At 74.6% G+C, this 14,237-nt stretch overlaps 4 protein-coding genes across 8 annotated transcripts; 1 reads left to right on the forward strand and 3 right to left on the reverse strand.

The window, feature by feature from the left end:
* Positions 1 to 128: 128 nt before the first annotated feature.
* MRPL10 (mitochondrial ribosomal protein L10) lies at positions 129 to 2,450 on the reverse strand. Its single transcript, XM_066981520.1, has 5 exons — positions 2,303 to 2,450; positions 1,759 to 1,928; positions 1,315 to 1,479; positions 1,079 to 1,223; positions 129 to 759 (listed from the first exon to the last, which is right to left on the reverse strand). Exons 1-5 carry the CDS (start codon positions 2,337 to 2,339, stop codon positions 503 to 505), a joined length of 774 nt encoding a protein of 257 aa, XP_066837621.1. The 5' UTR covers positions 2,340 to 2,450; the 3' UTR covers positions 129 to 502.
* LRRC46 (leucine rich repeat containing 46) lies at positions 2,450 to 6,931 on the forward strand. 4 transcript variants are annotated; one of them, XM_066981518.1, is made up of 6 exons: positions 2,477 to 2,659; positions 3,187 to 3,233; positions 3,450 to 3,559; positions 4,208 to 4,277; positions 4,487 to 4,656; positions 4,794 to 5,200. In XM_066981518.1, the coding sequence occupies exons 1-6, from the start codon at positions 2,501 to 2,503 to the stop codon at positions 5,138 to 5,140; spliced, it is 903 nt and encodes a 300-aa protein (XP_066837619.1). In that variant the 5' UTR covers positions 2,477 to 2,500; the 3' UTR covers positions 5,141 to 5,200. The 4 variants fall into 4 exon arrangements, with proteins under 4 accessions (XP_066837618.1, XP_066837617.1, XP_066837619.1 ...); XM_066981517.1 differs by having other exon boundaries at positions 2,450 to 2,578; positions 3,390 to 3,559; positions 4,487 to 6,931; XM_066981516.1 differs by having other exon boundaries at positions 2,450 to 2,578; positions 4,487 to 6,931.
* SCRN2 (secernin 2) lies at positions 5,172 to 7,800 on the reverse strand. Of its 2 annotated transcripts, none has more exons than XM_048050814.2 (7): positions 7,300 to 7,800; positions 7,041 to 7,222; positions 6,769 to 6,968; positions 6,420 to 6,635; positions 6,117 to 6,282; positions 5,818 to 5,995; positions 5,172 to 5,707 (listed from the first exon to the last, which is right to left on the reverse strand). In XM_048050814.2, the coding sequence occupies exons 1-7, from the start codon at positions 7,468 to 7,470 to the stop codon at positions 5,549 to 5,551; spliced, it is 1,272 nt and encodes a 423-aa protein (XP_047906771.2). In that variant the 5' UTR covers positions 7,471 to 7,800; the 3' UTR covers positions 5,172 to 5,548. The 2 variants fall into 2 exon arrangements, with proteins under 2 accessions (XP_047906771.2, XP_066837614.1); XM_066981513.1 differs by having other exon boundaries at positions 5,702 to 5,731.
* Positions 7,801 to 8,251: 451 nt separating this feature from the next.
* On the reverse strand, positions 8,252 to 14,237 carry SP6 (Sp6 transcription factor). The gene is made up of 2 exons (XM_066981519.1): positions 14,023 to 14,237; positions 8,252 to 11,606 (listed from the first exon to the last, which is right to left on the reverse strand). Exon 2 carries the CDS (start codon positions 11,568 to 11,570, stop codon positions 10,497 to 10,499), a length of 1,074 nt encoding a protein of 357 aa, XP_066837620.1. The 5' UTR covers positions 11,571 to 11,606; positions 14,023 to 14,237; the 3' UTR covers positions 8,252 to 10,496.

Consider the following 14,237-nt stretch of genomic DNA (forward strand, 5'->3'; position numbering starts at 1 on the left):
CCGCCGCTCCCCCCGGCCGAGCTGCTCCAGGAGAGCCCCAGAGCCGGGCACAGCTCAGCCTCCCCCCAAGGAGGCGGTACGGGGCAGGAGCCCCCCCAAGCCCCCCCAGAAACGAGCCAGCCTTGGGATCGCTGCCACCACAGCTCCGTTTAATGGGAGCAGCCCCGCAGACGCAGCTCCACCGGCACCGAGCTCTGGGCAGCACGCCCCCCCGCACCTCGGCCGCTGGGTGCTGCACGCCCTCCACACCGCCACCGCTCTGCCTCCTCCCGCCGGTCCCAGCGCCCCTCCGGCCACCTCCCACAGCACCCGAACGCAGCCGGGTCACCTCCTGTGCCGCTGGTGCGGGCAGGGGGAGCAGAGGGAAGGGACGAGGCGGGCTGCAGGGCCGCGCTGCCCCCGGCCCCCCACCAGCACGCAGCAAAACTTCGACCCCTGTCCCATCAGTGAAGAGCTGACCCCCGACCAGTGCACGGGGCTGAGCAGGGGCTGGGGGTCGGGGTCAGGGTGCCCCGGGGCTCTGGGCGGGCTCTGGCCCCGCCGGGGTCGCCCCCTCGCCAGCCCCGTCCCGCAGCTGGCGGATGTGCCGGTCCAGCAGCGCCGTGAGGTGCGCGGCCCCGTGCTGCAGCAGGGAGCACGTCTGGGAGGGCAGCAGCGCCAGGGCGCCCACCGTCTGCCCCTGCGAGGCTTCCAGCGGGGGCAGCTTGGCGAAGTTCTCCACCCCCTGCCTGCTCAGGATGGTGTCGTCGATGCAGGCGCCTGGAAGAGAGGGTGAGGCAGGGCTGAGGGGGAGCGCCGGGCTGCGAGGAAAGGCTGTGCGTGCTGAAGTGCCACGCGCTGAAGCCTCCCAGGACTCTCGCCACGATAACACGGGACAGAGGACAGCTGCCACGCCGCAGGCAGCACTCCCCGCTCCTCTGCCCCACACCAGCAGCTCCCTGCATCCTTCCCCTCCCTGCCACCACCCAAAGCTGTCCTGGAGGACCCCCGTACCGGAGGAACCCCCTCTCCCCAGCCCCAGCAAGAGCCCCGAGCTTGGAGCTGGAGGACGGAGGCAGGGGCAAGGGCAGGCGCTCACCCAGCAGGTTGACCTGCGGCACTCCCTTCAGGACCCGCAGCATCTCCTTCGCCTTGGTTTCCGGGCTCACCAGAAGGATGTTGCGCCCCACGAAGAGCGGGAGGAGGTTCTTGTAGCGGGACTGGGACAGCACGGGTCGGACAATCTGCGGGAGGCAGCTCTCAGGACGCAGCGGGGGAGCACGGAGGCGGCACCGGGGCTGCTCAGCACCGCCCTGCCTCTGCCCCCAGCCCTACCTCGTTCAGGAAGAACTTGACCTCGATGTTGTGCTTCCGGAGGTAGTGCCTCATGAGCACCATGTCATCCCCGGGCATGGAGTTGTACTGGCACACCACGATCATCCGGCTGTCCCGGAACACCTCCTCCACCTGCCGCCGTAACAGCCGGGCGTAACCGTTCTCCTACGGGGAGCGCGGCGATGGGGACAGCCGGGGGCCGAGGGCCGCCCCCACCCTGCAGCCAGACCCGGCGAAGCGAGGGGCTGCCGCGCACCAGGGGGGCACCCGCTGCGGCACCGGGCAGCCCGCAGCTGGGACAGCTCCGTGCAGGCGGCCCCGGGCCTGACCCCCGGCACGGCCGTGCCCGCAGCGGGGCCCAAACACGGGGCACTCGCTGCGCAGCTGCCCGGTGCCCCCGGTGCCCCCGGTGCCCCCGTCACCTCCCCGCCGCTCCCCCGTTACCTCCTCCTGAGGCCCGGCGGCGGGCCGCAGGCAGCGCTCGGGGACGGCGGGGCGCGGCGCCAGGTACTCGGTGAGGGCCATCAGCTTGTGGCGCTGCAGGTGCATGGCCTTCCAGTGCCGGGTCACCGCCTTGGAGCTGCGCCGGGCGAGCCGCAGGGCGGGCAGCCAGGCTGCGGGGGGCGGCGGGCAGCGCTCGGGGACGGGCCGGGCCGGGCCGGGGCTCCCCCACCGGGCTGTGCCCCTGCCCCTGCCCGTGCCCACCCCACGTCCCTGCCCCTGCCCGTCCCCGTGCCCCTGCCCGTATCCCCGCCGCTCACCCCGCCCCCGGCCCCGTGTCCTCGCCGCTAACTCCGTGCCCGGTCCCGGTCCCCGTGCCCCCGTCCCGTCCCATCCCGGTCCCGTCCCGTCCCGTCCCGTCCCGTCCCGGTCCCCGTGCCCCCGTCCCGTCCCATCCCGGTCCCGTCCCGTCCCGTCCCGTCCCGTCCCGGTCCCCGTGCCCCCGTCCCGTCCCGTCCCGGTCCCGTCCCGTCCCCCCGCCGCTCACCCCCCCGCCAGGCCGCGCCGCCGCCCAGCGCCGCCATGTTGGCCGCGGGCGCGCAGAGCCCGGTGGGCCGGCGGGGGCCCCGCCGCCAGGCCCCGCCCCTTCCGGCCCGGCCCGGCTCCTAGCAACGGGCACGCTGCGGCCTGCCCCCGCCCCCCGGTACCGGCCCCCCCCCCCCCCGCGCCCCCCGGTGCCCCCGCCATGGCCGGACGGGGCCGGGCCCGCCCCGGGGCTGAGCTCGGCGGCCTGCAGGGGGTTCGCAGCCTCGGCCTGCAGCCGGTGAGGCACCGGGGGGAACCGGCCCGGGCCCGGGGGTCGGCCCCTCGGGGGCGCCGTGACCCCCCCCACAGCGGGGCCCCGGTGCGGTTCGCAGAGGGCCTGGCGGCGCTGCCCTCCGGGGCGTGGTTTGGGCGGGGGGCTGGCACTGCCCCCCCGGTGTCGGGTGTGGGGAAGAACGGCGTTAGCGGAGGGGTCCCGAGGCACCGGGAGGGGCTGCCCGGGGGGTGGGGGGGTCACCGCCCCTGGGGGGGGTCTTCAAAAGGCGTTTGGGCGTGGAGCTCGGTGGCAGGGTTTAGTGGAGGGCTGGGTAGTGCTGGGTCACGGTTGGTCTGGGGGATCCTGGGGGTCTCTTCCAACGCGGGGGGTTCTGGGGTTCTGTTTTCCAAACCCACCCGGGGAGCCCCGGGGTCTGCCCGAGCCCTGCCGGGCTCCCGTGCTGCCACAGCGCCCCTGCCCTCCACAGAGCTCCTGTGGGGGGGGGGGGGACATCGTGTTGTCCTTGCGGGGTTGGAATGATCCTACAGGGCCCCTGAAGTCTGATTTTCCACGCACTAGCAAACCATGTCGTTGTTTCTTCATGTTGGTTTTTTTTTTTTTTTTTTCCCCAGAACCGAATCGAGAAGATTGAGAACCTGGGCTGCTTCCCCAACCTGCGGTACGTGCGGCTCCTGGCCCTAAGGACACGGCTTCCCACAGCCCTCCTGACCCCCTGTGTGCTCAGGGGAGCACAGGGGAGCCCCTGCGGAACCAGGGGGCTTTGAGTTACGGCAGGACTTCGCGGCAGTTTGTCACAAGAGCTCGCCATCCCCAGACCAGCCCATCACCTGGCGAGGGCCGCAGCGCCCACCCCTGCTGTCCCTGTGCTCCGCAGATTCCTCTCCCTGGCTGGGAACCGCATCCGCGAGGTGGAGAACCTGCGGCCTCTGCAACACTTGCGTTTCCTGGACCTGTCCCAGAACCAGATCCAGATGCTGGACCCAGGTGGGAGGCACGGCCGGCCCCGGTGGTGGCCTGACTCTGCCCGGGCAGTGCCCAGGCACGGGGGTGACAGCGGCAGACTCCTGGCCCCGTGTCTGGGCTGTGCTGGGGCCTGTGGCACTCGGGTCCCAGCCGCAGCACCAGCAGAGCCATCCCGTGGCTGGGGCGCACGTCCTTGTGGGGCGCTGGGAGCCCAGGGGTCTGCTTCCCCCCGTGCCCTGCTTCCTGCGCGTGCCAGGCAGAGGTCACGCAGGTGGGCTCACGCTGCCCCGGGCCTCCAGGAGGCTCCCGTGGGTGGGTTTTGGCAGAAGGGGAAGGGACAGAGGGGCGTCTCCCTCGGCCCTGCTGTAGCGTTTCTAGCGTGGCACCAGGCGCTGTGCTTGCAGACAGGTGAGAAAGGGAACGGTGACAGTCTGGGAAAGGAAAAATATCTCTGTTCTCACTGTCGGGCTGTGAGGAATACCCGTTCCCTCAGTTTGCCCAGCTGGGAGACGAGAGCCTGCTTCCCACGGTGGGGCTGTGGCCTCAGGAATGTGTGTGAAGTGCTCCGGGAGGTGGCAGCGCTCAGGGGTTTGCTGCATGCGCAGCTCCATGGAGCAGGAGGGGCTCAGGGCCCTTCTCAGCCCCTCTTCCTTCCTTCCACCCCTGCAGATGAGCTGCCCCGCAGCCTCCAGCTCCTGGACTTAACGGGAAACACGTGCACCCGGCAGCCCAGGTACAGGTGGGTCGGGGGAACCCTGGTGGCGATGAAGGGGGAGAGCGAGCCCCCAAACCCCGCGAGCCCCTCAGTGAAAGCAGCCCCCGAACACACTCAGCACCTCACCCAGACCCAGGAGGTCGGAGCCTGACTCTGCCTGGGGGGGGCTGCAGCGCGGGGGCCATGGGGTCATGGTGGCAGGGGAACGGCTGCTCCTTGCTTGGTGCTTGCAGAGAGCTGGTGGTGGGAGCGCTGCCCCACCTGCTGCAGCTGGACACCCGGCCCCTCCGCGGCTGCACGGACCCTGCCCCAGGCGAGGAAGAGGAGGAGGAAGGTTCTTCCAGCAGCGAGGACGACGAGGAGCTGTTCCCTGAGCCAAGTGCCCCCTTCACTGCAGACAAAGGTGCCCGGGCAGAAGCAGGACACGGCTTGTGTGGGGGACAAGCAAGCCAGTCCCCCTGTCCCCAGGGGTGGCAGCAGGGGCAGGGAGCTCTGGTGGCCGTGCCAGGCCCCGCTGTGATTCTCCCCCCTCCCGGGCAGATTTCTTTGCAGACCTTCACCGGGAGCTGGCCGGGCGCTCCCGGCGGAGGCAGGGGGAGGCCCTGGAGGAACACCGGAGCCGCCTGCAGGGGCTGCGGGGGCTGCTGCTGCCCCCCCCGCAGGGCTCAGCGGGCACCAAGACCTGCCGAGCCCCCAGCCCCGGGGCGGGGAAGCGGCCCCAGGCCCCAGGCAGGCTCAGCCCCATCCCCACGCGAAGCCGGGGCCGTGGCCATGTCCCCCCCCGGCAGGGCAGGCCGGCCCCCCCACCCGCAGCCAGCGCCAGCAGGAGCCAGCCCCGCAGCGCGGCCCTGCGAGGGGAGACAAGCAGCGAAGGAGCAAAGAAATAGGCAGCACCCCAAGGACCCGGCACAGCACCAGTCAGGATTAAAGCCTCTTTATTCCTACAAGTCTCTGTCTGCAGCTGGGTCCTACAGAGGGGCTGGGCAGGGGCAGCCCCGCTCCCCCTCCCCGTCGCCCCCTTCCAGGCCATGGCCCTCCCTTCGAGCGCTGGTTCTACTGGGGCACGTTACGGGGCTGGGGGCTCTGCGCCCCCGGCAGGGCTGGAGGTGCCGGTCGAGCCGTTCCCCTCCGAGCCGCCAGCACGGGGAGGCTGCTCCAAAGCGGGAGGAGGCGAGGAACCGGGGCAGGGCACCGGGAAGGTTTTCTCATCCCCCAGACGGGAGCGATGCCATGGGGGGGGCTGAGCTGGAGCCTGGCCTCAGCTCCTCTGCCCTCCCAACCCACCTGCACAGGGTTTATTTGTAAAACTTCATCTCCGCATCCACGCAGTCGAAGAAGAGCTCAGCCAGCTCCTCCGGGCTGGGGGCCACGTCCCCCCCCAGCAGCGCGTTCACGGCCTCCAGCCCCTGCCTCTCCAGGTCCCGCAGCGTCTGCTGGAGCTTCTGGCCCTGCTCCTGGCGGGGTCAGGGGCAGAAAAGCTGAGGCCAGGCACCAGCAGGGCGCCCGACTGTCTCCCCATCACCGCAGGAGGGCACGAGGGCCAGCGGGAAGGGCTCTGCGGTACCTGGTCCCTGTCCATCAGCTCCAGTGCCGCCTGATGCCGGCGGTAGAGCTCGTGCCGCCGATCGACCGTGCTCTGGAACCGCGGCACCTTCTTGGCAGGGTCATCGCTGAAGCTGGGAGACATCACCTGCGGCGCGGGCTTCAGGCCGGCCACGAAGATGAAGGGCTTGAAGACAGACCTGCCGGAGAGGAGCCGGGGCCGTGACACCACGCGGACGGATGCTGCTCCACCGCGACAGCCAGCCCAGGGCACGGCTCTGCCTGCTCCCCGCAACCCCAGGGCCCCCCGACCACCCTCACCTCGACGGGTCTGGGGTGGCCGTGAAGAAGTGGACGCAGGGCAAAGCGGGGTCCCGGGGCAGCACAGACACCATGCTGCCCGCCGTGCGGAACCCCTCCGAGTCCACGCAGATGCCGCTGGCCTTGTCCCGCAGGATGGCCATGAACGTCTCCGCCGTGATGTGCCCTGGCAGGGGAGGCAGAGCCACATCAACACCGGCTGCCATGGCCAAGGGGAGCGGGGAGACGCCAGGGCGAGACGGGTACGGCTGTCCCCATACCCTGGTCCCTGTCCCCAAGCCCTGGTCCCATCCCCGTCCCCACCTGCGTGCTGCCTCAGCAGCTCCTTGCCGGCGCGGTAGCGAGCCTTGGCGGCCTCCATGCGGGGGGGCTGCTGCTCCAGGGAGAAGGCCTCGGCGAAGCTGAACTCGCCGGTCCCGCTCCACCAGCCCTGGCTCCGGGCTCGCTGCCGCAGCTCCGCGTGCTCGGCCGTGATGTCCGTGCCGATGCTGAGCTGGTTGGAAATGTTGCGGCTGCCTTCTGCGGAGGTCGGGGCGGATCAGGTGAAGGGGAGGCCTGAGGGGACAGGGCTCCCAAAAAACAGCCCAGCCCGAAGCTGGGGTAAGCGAGGCGACGGCAGGAATGTCGCCCAGTACAACCAGTGCCCCCTCACCTTGGATCCGCTGGGCCGCCCAGTAGCGGCCGGCCGTCTCCAGCACCCAGGCCTCGCCGCGGTCAGCCAGCAGGAAGGTGTTGTGGTAGACGAACGGCACCGGCTCCTCCTTGCAGCTCCCGCCCTGGCCGTGCCGCTCCAGCAGGGCCGTGATCACCTCCAGGGCTTCCCGGGCAGAGCTGCCCCGCTCCAGCCCCAGCCTGCAGCGCCGCGGGCACCCGGTCGGCCTCGCGCCCCGGGGGCCGCGGGGGGCGGCGGGGGCCGGTGCTCACCTCACCAGGTCCATGCCCAGCAGCGCCTCGTCCTCGCCGACGGGCTCGCGGGTCCAGACGCCCTCGTTGCCCACGCAGACGCCGTGCTCGTTGGCGCCCATCTCCGCACCCCACAGCCACGCGGGCCGGCTCAGCACCACGGCGTGGGTCCTCTCGGCCTGCTCGATCTCGATGTAGGTGCACTGCGCGGCACGGGGACGGCGGCGGCTGAGACCCGGCGCGCTCCTCACGCCGCCCCGGTGCCCCGGCGCGCTCTCACCTGGACTCTGTCCCCGGGGCGGTGCGTGGCGGCGGGGACGTAGACGATCTCCTGCACCTCGCGGCGCGGCCGGTCGGCGTTCTTGCCGAAGATGACGGCGGGGGCCGCGGTGTGCGGGGGCAGCGCCACGAAGCAGTCGCAGGATGAGGGCGCGGGACCCTGCCCCGCCATCCCGAACCGGGCAGAACCGGGGCGCGGGGGGGCACCGGCGGGGGCGTCACCCCCTCGTCCCTGTCCTGGACGTGTCCCCAGGACCCCCACCCCGGGCTGGCCCGGCCGGGGGGGCACCGGCGCCTCCTGCCCCGGGGCCTTGCGGCTCCGCACCGACCGGGGCCGCCCTCGACGACCCGGGGGACCGGGACCCCCCGCACGCACAGCCCCGGTTACCGGGACCCCCCGTGCACGGAACACGGCTCCCGCCCGCCCCGCCCGAGCCCCGTTACCGGGACGCCCCCACCCCGCGGACCTCCCGCTGCCGCCGCCGCAGCCGCCACCGCCCGGTCCCGCCCCCCCGGTCCCCGCCCGCCCCGTCCGGTGCGGCCGACGGCGGCGCCCCGTGGCCGGAGGCCGCAGGACGGCGTTACCGGGCCGGGGCCCCCGGTGCCCCCGCCGGGTCCGAGGGCGGCCGCGGGGTGCAGGACGCGACCCCCGGGGACCCTCCCGCCCCCCCCCCCCCCGCCCCCCATCCCCGCACAGACGGAGCCGGAGCGCCGGGCCGTGGAAAACTCTTGGTTTATTCCGGTACAAAACGAGCCCCCGCCCCGCAGCCTCCTCCCGCACGGCCGCCGCCCCCCGCCCGGGGCCCCCTCCCCGCCGCCCCCGGCCGCAGCGCCCCGGCCGCCCCCGGCCCCCGGGCGGGGCTGGGCGGGGAGCCCGGGGCCGGCGCTGCCGGTTCCTCCCCGGCCCGGGGCGGCGCCGGGGGGGGGACGCGGCGCGGGGGCAGCGCGGGGCCGGCAGCCCCACGCCGCAGCCGGCCGGACTGGTTCGGGCGGGCGGGGGCCGGCCTCCGGCCTCCCCGCCCGGTTCCGCAGCCTCCGTTGCCCCATCGCGGCGGGCAGGGGCGGGGGCCGAGCGCACCTGCCCCCCCCCCCGGGATCACCCGGTACCGCCCCGAGCCCTCCCCGGTACCGCCCGGGGCTCCGCGCCCCCCCCCCCCCCCCAACAGGCACCGTCGGGGGCACCGGGAGGGGGGGGCGGCTCCGTGCTGGGAACGGCGGCGGGGGGGCTGCGGCAGCCCCGGGCCCCAGCGAGACTTCACCTCGGGAGGGGTCCTCCGGGGGGCACGGGGCGGGACCGGGACGGGACGGGACCGGGACCGGGACGGGGACGGGGTCGGGGTCGGGACCCTGCGCCAGTCCCCGCCCCCCCATCACAAAGGGCCGCGGCTACAGCTTCACCCGGAGGCGTCCACCCTGCCCGGGTGGCAAAGCCTGGCTTCACCTTAATAAAATAATAATATTAATAATAATAATTAATAATTAATAATAATAATAAAACAATCGAAACCGAAGGCTGCGGGGCGCCCTCTGGGCACGGACCCCGCTCGACTTCACCTCCACCCCTTCCCCCCCCGGACCCCGGGGGCGCTCCGAGCCCGGGCAGCCCCGGACACGGCCCCCCCGGAGCCCCAGGATCGGGGCCCCCCAATCTCCCCCCTCCCCGGATTCCCAACCGGTGTGAACTGGTGCCGCCTGCGGGGCAGAGCCGGTGGCCCCGGTGCCCCCAGCAGCCCACCCTGCCCCCAGCGCGGCCCCCAGCCCCTCCCAGGTCCCAGCTCCTGGCTCCTTTGCCCAAGGGGTTCTGCCAAAACCGGGGGGATAAAACCCAAAAGGTCGAAAACCCGAGCATTTCGTGGACCACCAGCCGGGGGATGAAGGACGGATGGGGGGTCCCTGGGGGAAGGGGGACAGCCCCAGAGGAGGGGAGATGTGGGGTCCCCCGGGGGGGACACCCCAGGACGTTCCCAGGAGATACGGGGACCTGGGAAGGGACAGACGGGGTCCCCGGGGGGACAGGCAGCATGCACAAGGGGACAGGTGGATGCCCCCTGGAGTAGGGGGTCCCGGGGAGGGACGGTTACAGGGCCCCAGGGGACGGGCAGCATGCACGGGGGGGGCAGCTGGGGGCCCCGCAGGTGCAGGGTCCCCGGGGACAGGCGGCATGCAGGGGGGCGGGCGGAGGTGCCCGCAGCTGCGGGGTCCCCGGGGAGGGACGGCCGCGGGTGCCGGGGGGGGCGGGGGGGGGGGGGGCCGGCGGGCGGAGGAATGCGGCCGCCCCGGCTCTCCCGGGGCCGCGGCCGCCCCGCGCTTCCCGCCCGGGGCCGCGGTGGGTGTGGGAAAGCTGCAGGCGTGCGCTTGGGCAACCGCGTGCCCAGCGAGCGACGCGCCCGCCGCGGCCCCCGGCTGGGGATGCCGCCCCCAGCGCAGCACCCCCTGCCACAACTCACATTCAAGCAGGGTTTCTTTTTTTCTTTTTTTTTTTTGGCCTCAATTTGGGCCAAAAAAAGGGGGGTCCATAGCCCCATAGCCCCCGAGCCCAAGCGGGGCTCCCACAGGCAGGCTACGGGACCCCCCGGGGGTAAGGAGCCCCCCCACCCCCGGCACCGAGCTGTCCCCAGAGCAAACGGGGCCAAAAGCCGGGGGGGCGGCGAGCCCCCGGCATTTCGGGGGGCTGACGGGGAGGGGGCCGGGGAGCGGCGTCGCCCGGGGGCTGCGAGGCCACGGCCACGCTCCCGGGGCGAGGGCTCTGGGGTTCCTCTCGCTTTCTCCTTCCTCCCCGCTCGGGCCGGACAAGCCCAGGCAGCGCCGGCTCCTCGGCTCCCCTTGATGTTCCTCCCAAACAGCCCCGCCGCCTGCCAGCAGCCTCCCGAAAAAAGATTTGGGAAGCCGGGGGAGGACGGGGGGAGCGGGCGCGGGACAAGTGAAACTGCCGCGGGCAGCGCCGGCTGCGCCGCTCCCCGCCCGGGCACCGCCGCAGCGGGCTGCGGGGGGGGGGGGCTGCGGGGGGGGCGGCGGGGCCGGGACCCGCCGCCCCCGGCACTGCGGGGCACGGGGGTCTGCCTCCCGGCTCCCCTCCGGCGGCGCGTCGAGCGCACGGTGCCAGCCCGGCCCCCCCCCGCCGCGGCCCCGCGGCCCTCGGAGACCAGCCCCGAGGGGGCGCGGGGCCCCCCCGCCGGCACCGGCCCCCGGCCCGGCGGCTCAGTTTGTGGGGGCGGCGCTGCCCCCCTCGGGCTCCCGCTTGCCTCCCTTGCCGGCCGGCGGCTCCCCGGCGCCCTTGGCCTCGGGCTCGCCGCCGTCCTTGCCGCCGTCGTGCGTCTTCATGTGCTTGCCCAGGTGGTCGCTGCGCATGAAGACGCGGCCACAGACGGGGCAGGTGAACTTCTTGGTGCCCGTGTGGGTCTGGAGGTGCCGCTGCAGCTCGTCGGAGCGGGTGAAGCGCTTGCCGCAGAAGAGCCAGTTGCAGACGAAGGGCCGGTCGCCGCTGTGCCAGCGCAGGTGGGCCTTCAGGTGCGAGGTCTTGGCGTACGCCTTCCCGCAGCCCGGGATGTGGCAGTTGTGCAGGTGCTTGCGCTTGGCGCCCTCGGGGCAGGGGCCCCCCCTCTCGGCCTCCTGGCAGTTGGGGCAGCGGCACGCCGCCTGCCCCCCACCCCGCGGCACCGCCCGCCGGCCCCCCTTGGCCCGCCCGCCGCCCTCCGCCTCGGGGGGCCCCTCCAGCGCCTTGGCCCCCTCCGGCCCCAGGAGGTGCTGGGCGGGGGGCAGGAGGTGGGCGGGGGGGGCGCAGAGCTGGGGCTCGCCCCCGCCGTACCCCCCCAGCGGCGGCTGCAGCCCGGGGGGCGCGGGCACCTGCAGCCCCCCCTGCCCGTGGGGCAGCTCCATCCAGCTGGCCCCGGCGTGGAGGTCCCACCAGTTGACGCCCCCCTCCTCGCCGGGGGGGCCAGGGTGGGGCGGCCGAAACCAGGGCTCGTAGGGGTGCGCCATGTCCGGGGCCGCCTGCAGCAGCTTGGCGTAGGAGCCGGGGGCGGCGGGGCCGTCGGGGGGCAGCTCTAGCCGCGGGGGGCCATGGGGCTCGTAGGCGCCGGGGGCGGCGAAGGCGGCGTCGGGGCCCGCCAGCGGCAGCTCCGGGGGCGGCAGCGGGGAGGCGAAGTCGGCGCCCGCCGCGGCGCTGCCGTGGGGCTGGAAGGGCTGCAGCGGCTGCAGGTCCAGGTGGGTCGGGGAGGCGCGGGGCGCGTCGGAGGACTGGTTCCCAAGAGAGCCGCAGACAGCTGTGAGCATTGCCGAACGGCGGCGCGGGCGGTGGCGCAGACAGACCTGCAGGGCCAAGGAGGGGCGGCGGGGGGAGAGGAGAGCCGTGAGAAGAGAGGGCTGCGTGTGTGCGCCCTCACCCCTGCGGCCCCCCCCCCCCCCCAACCCGCCCCAGGGTCTCCCCGCGGCCGCGCGCGCTGGCACGGGGGGGCTGTCACCGGCGGCAGCCCTGGGCCTGGCTCCCGCCCCCGGGCAGAGCCCGGCAGCACCGGGGGAAACTGAGGCGGGCGGCAGTGCCCGCTGGTGCTCGGCGCGCTGCCGGATGACGCTGTGCTGCGGGTGCCAGCCCTGCCGGGGCAGTGGGCAGCCCGGGGCAGTGTCCCCAGCGCCTGTCACCCAGCGCCCCCCCACTGAGGACGTTTCTCTGCTACACAGCCCAGCGGGACGGAGGCCAGGCAGGGGCCACCCCTCGGCCCCCCCAGGCAGGGGACTGTCCCTGCAGACCCAGCGCCAGCCCCCGGCATGGACCCACCGGGTCGCATCTGTGACCCAAAGGGGCTGGTGCCAAATTCCCGTATCGGAAGAAGCCACAGGGCTCTGCTTCGTCCCTCCCCGACGTACGCCCCCCTAGCACGGCCGGGGCATCGACCACTGCTGGGGTCCCCGAGGGGCTGTAGGGCAGCAAGCAGCAGCCCCAAGCCCCTGCCCCGCTCCTGGCCCAGCCCTGGGGTCTTGCCCCACAGCACGGGGACACAGCCCCCGGGAGCCCCCGCGCTGTCGTGGGGCCACAGCCCCCCGGGCCAGCTGGCAGTGGGACAGGGGAGCGGAGGCCCGGGGCCGAGCCACCGGCAGCGCTTTGAAGCCGGGCTCAGGGCTGCCTTCGCCTGCGGCCACGCAGCCCCGGCCCCAGGCACCTGCTGCTCCCCGCAGCGCGGCCGTGACTCACTGGGAGCTGTGCAAACCCCACGGGGGCCGGGCCCCACCCCGGTGTTGAAATCCACCTGCCGCCACCAGCTCCCGCCCCCCGACTTCCCACCGGCGCCGGGGGGGGGGTGGCTGAGACCCCCTGCCCTCTTCCCCCATTCTCCCCTTGGCAGAAGCCCGGGTGCGAGGCCACGCCGCCCCCCTGCCACCCCTTGCCTGTGTGGGATGGGGACAGACCCCCAGGGAAGTGCAGAGGGGTGCCGGTGCTTTGGGGCTGGGGCCAGGCCCCCAGAGCCCCCCACCCCCAGCACTATGAGCACGGGGCAGGAGCAGGGCCCAGCGCTGAAGACCCCCGGCAGCACCCAGTCGCATGGGGTGACCGCTTTCCCTGGCGGGCAGTGCCTGGGCAGGCAGGGGGACCCCACGGAGGGGGCAGGAGCTGGGGGTGCCAAAATCCCCCCCAGCAGGACCCCTCTCCACCTGCGCTACGGAGGCACCGAGCTGAGCACTGCAGGGCTGGGGGGCACAGCAGGATGAGCCCAAGGGCAGGTCTGGGGGTGCTACTCCCCAGGGTGGGCTCGGCTCTGCCCTGGGGGGGTCGGCACCGATTGTCCACGACACTGGAGGGCTCCTGGGGATGCCAGGCAGGGGGGTGAGGGCTAGCACCCAGCGGGTGCGAGGCCACCACATCGCCCCATCCAGCGCCAGCCCCCAGCAGGGTCCTGGGCCCCTCGCCAGCCCCTCTGCTCCCCGTGGGAGCCGCACCGGGGCCACAAAGCCCCGTGGCCGTGTCCCATCCCGGGGGTCACACGGAGCTGGGGGCGGAGGGGACCGGCAGGCGGGACCCCAGCCCCCGAGCCCCCAGGCTGAAGGAAGGAGCCGGGGACAGAGGGGACGCCCGGGGGGGCCCGGGCAGCTCCCACCCAGCGCGGCCCCTCCACGGCTCCCCGGTGCCCCCCGGAGCGACCCCCCCGGCCCCGGCCGAGCCCCGGCCCCGCCACGCTGCCGCCCTGCCCCGGCCCCGCGGGGCTCCCGGGGCGTTTTTCCACCGCGGATGACGGGAGGAGCCCGGGGCCCGGCGCTGCTCCCTCCCTGGCGGGGCTCGGCGACGCGCTGCCCACTGCACCGCGGGGAAACTGAGGCAGCGGCGGCTGATGCGCGCCGTGAGTCACGGCCGGGCTGGGCAGAGGCGGCTCGGCAGGCTCCCAGCCCAGCCGGTGCCTCGCCCCGCGGCGGGACCGGGCGGGCGGCGCTGCCCTCGGCACGGCCCGGCCGGGCACCGGCGCGGGGCGCACGGGGGGGCTCGGGGGGTGCCGCGGGCGGGGGCTCCCCGGGGCCGGGCCGGGCCGGAGGGGCCGCGGCTCGCTCCGCGCGTGGGCTGGGCACGGCGCGGGGACCCGCGGGGACCGGGGGCGGCCGCGGGGGCTCGCTCGGGCCGGGCCGGGAGCCGGGAGCCGGGAGCCGGGAGCCGGGAGCGGCGCGGTCCCGTCCGCGGCACCGGGCACCGGGGCCCGCCCCCGTGCCGGCCGTCGGGGCGGCGGCGCCGCGGGCTACCTACGGGTCTAGCGGCGGCGGCGGGCTCCCGGCGGCTCCGTCCTCATCGGCGGGGCGGGCGGCGCTGGCTGCCGAGGGACCCCGAGGGACCCGCGCGGCTCCCCAGGGAGCGGGCACCCACCGGGCCGGGCGAGCAGGAATGGCCGGGTCCCGGCCGCGCTCCCGGCTCTTCCCCCCCGCGCCGCCTCCCGCCCCTCCCCGCCCGGCCCGGCCCGGCCC

Source organism: Anser cygnoides, chromosome 22 (assembly GCF_040182565.1).
Source record: "Anser cygnoides isolate HZ-2024a breed goose chromosome 22, Taihu_goose_T2T_genome, whole genome shotgun sequence".
NCBI classification, from domain to species: domain Eukaryota; kingdom Metazoa; phylum Chordata; class Aves; order Anseriformes; family Anatidae; genus Anser; species Anser cygnoides.

Excerpts from the sequence above, each read along its gene's own strand:
- LRRC46 (XM_066981515.1), top strand. The coding sequence starts at position 2,501 with ATGGCCGGACGGGGCCGGGCCCGCCCCGGGGCTGAGCTCGGCGGCCTG. Across the intron at positions 3,560-4,207 it reads GATCCAGATGCTGGACCCAG|ATGAGCTGCCCCGCAGCCTC; the intron begins GTGGGAGGCACG and ends CCACCCCTGCAG. Across the intron at positions 4,278-4,486 it reads ACCCGGCAGCCCAGGTACAG|AGAGCTGGTGGTGGGAGCGC; the intron begins GTGGGTCGGGGG and ends TGGTGCTTGCAG.
- MRPL10 (XM_066981520.1), bottom strand. The coding sequence starts at position 2,339 with ATGGCGGCGCTGGGCGGCGGCGCGGCCTGGCGGGGGG. Across the intron at positions 1,480-1,758 it reads CCGCCGGGCCTCAGGAGGAG|GAGAACGGTTACGCCCGGCT; the intron begins GTAACGGGGGAG and ends CGCTCCCCGTAG. Across the intron at positions 760-1,078 it reads GCCGCAGGTCAACCTGCTGG|GCGCCTGCATCGACGACACC; the intron begins GTGAGCGCCTGC and ends CCTCTCTTCCAG.
- SCRN2 (XM_048050814.2), bottom strand. The coding sequence starts at position 7,470 with ATGGCGGGGCAGGGTCCCGCGCCCTCATCCTGCGACTGCTTCGTGGCG. Across the intron at positions 7,223-7,299 it reads GCCCCGGGGACAGAGTCCAG|TGCACCTACATCGAGATCGA; the intron begins GTGAGAGCGCGC and ends CGTGCCGCGCAG. Across the intron at positions 6,636-6,768 it reads GGCGGCCCAGCGGATCCAAG|AAGGCAGCCGCAACATTTCC; the intron begins GTGAGGGGGCAC and ends CGACCTCCGCAG.
- SP6 (XM_066981519.1), bottom strand. The coding sequence starts at position 11,570 with ATGCTCACAGCTGTCTGCGGCTCTCTTGGGAACCAGTCCTCCGACGCG.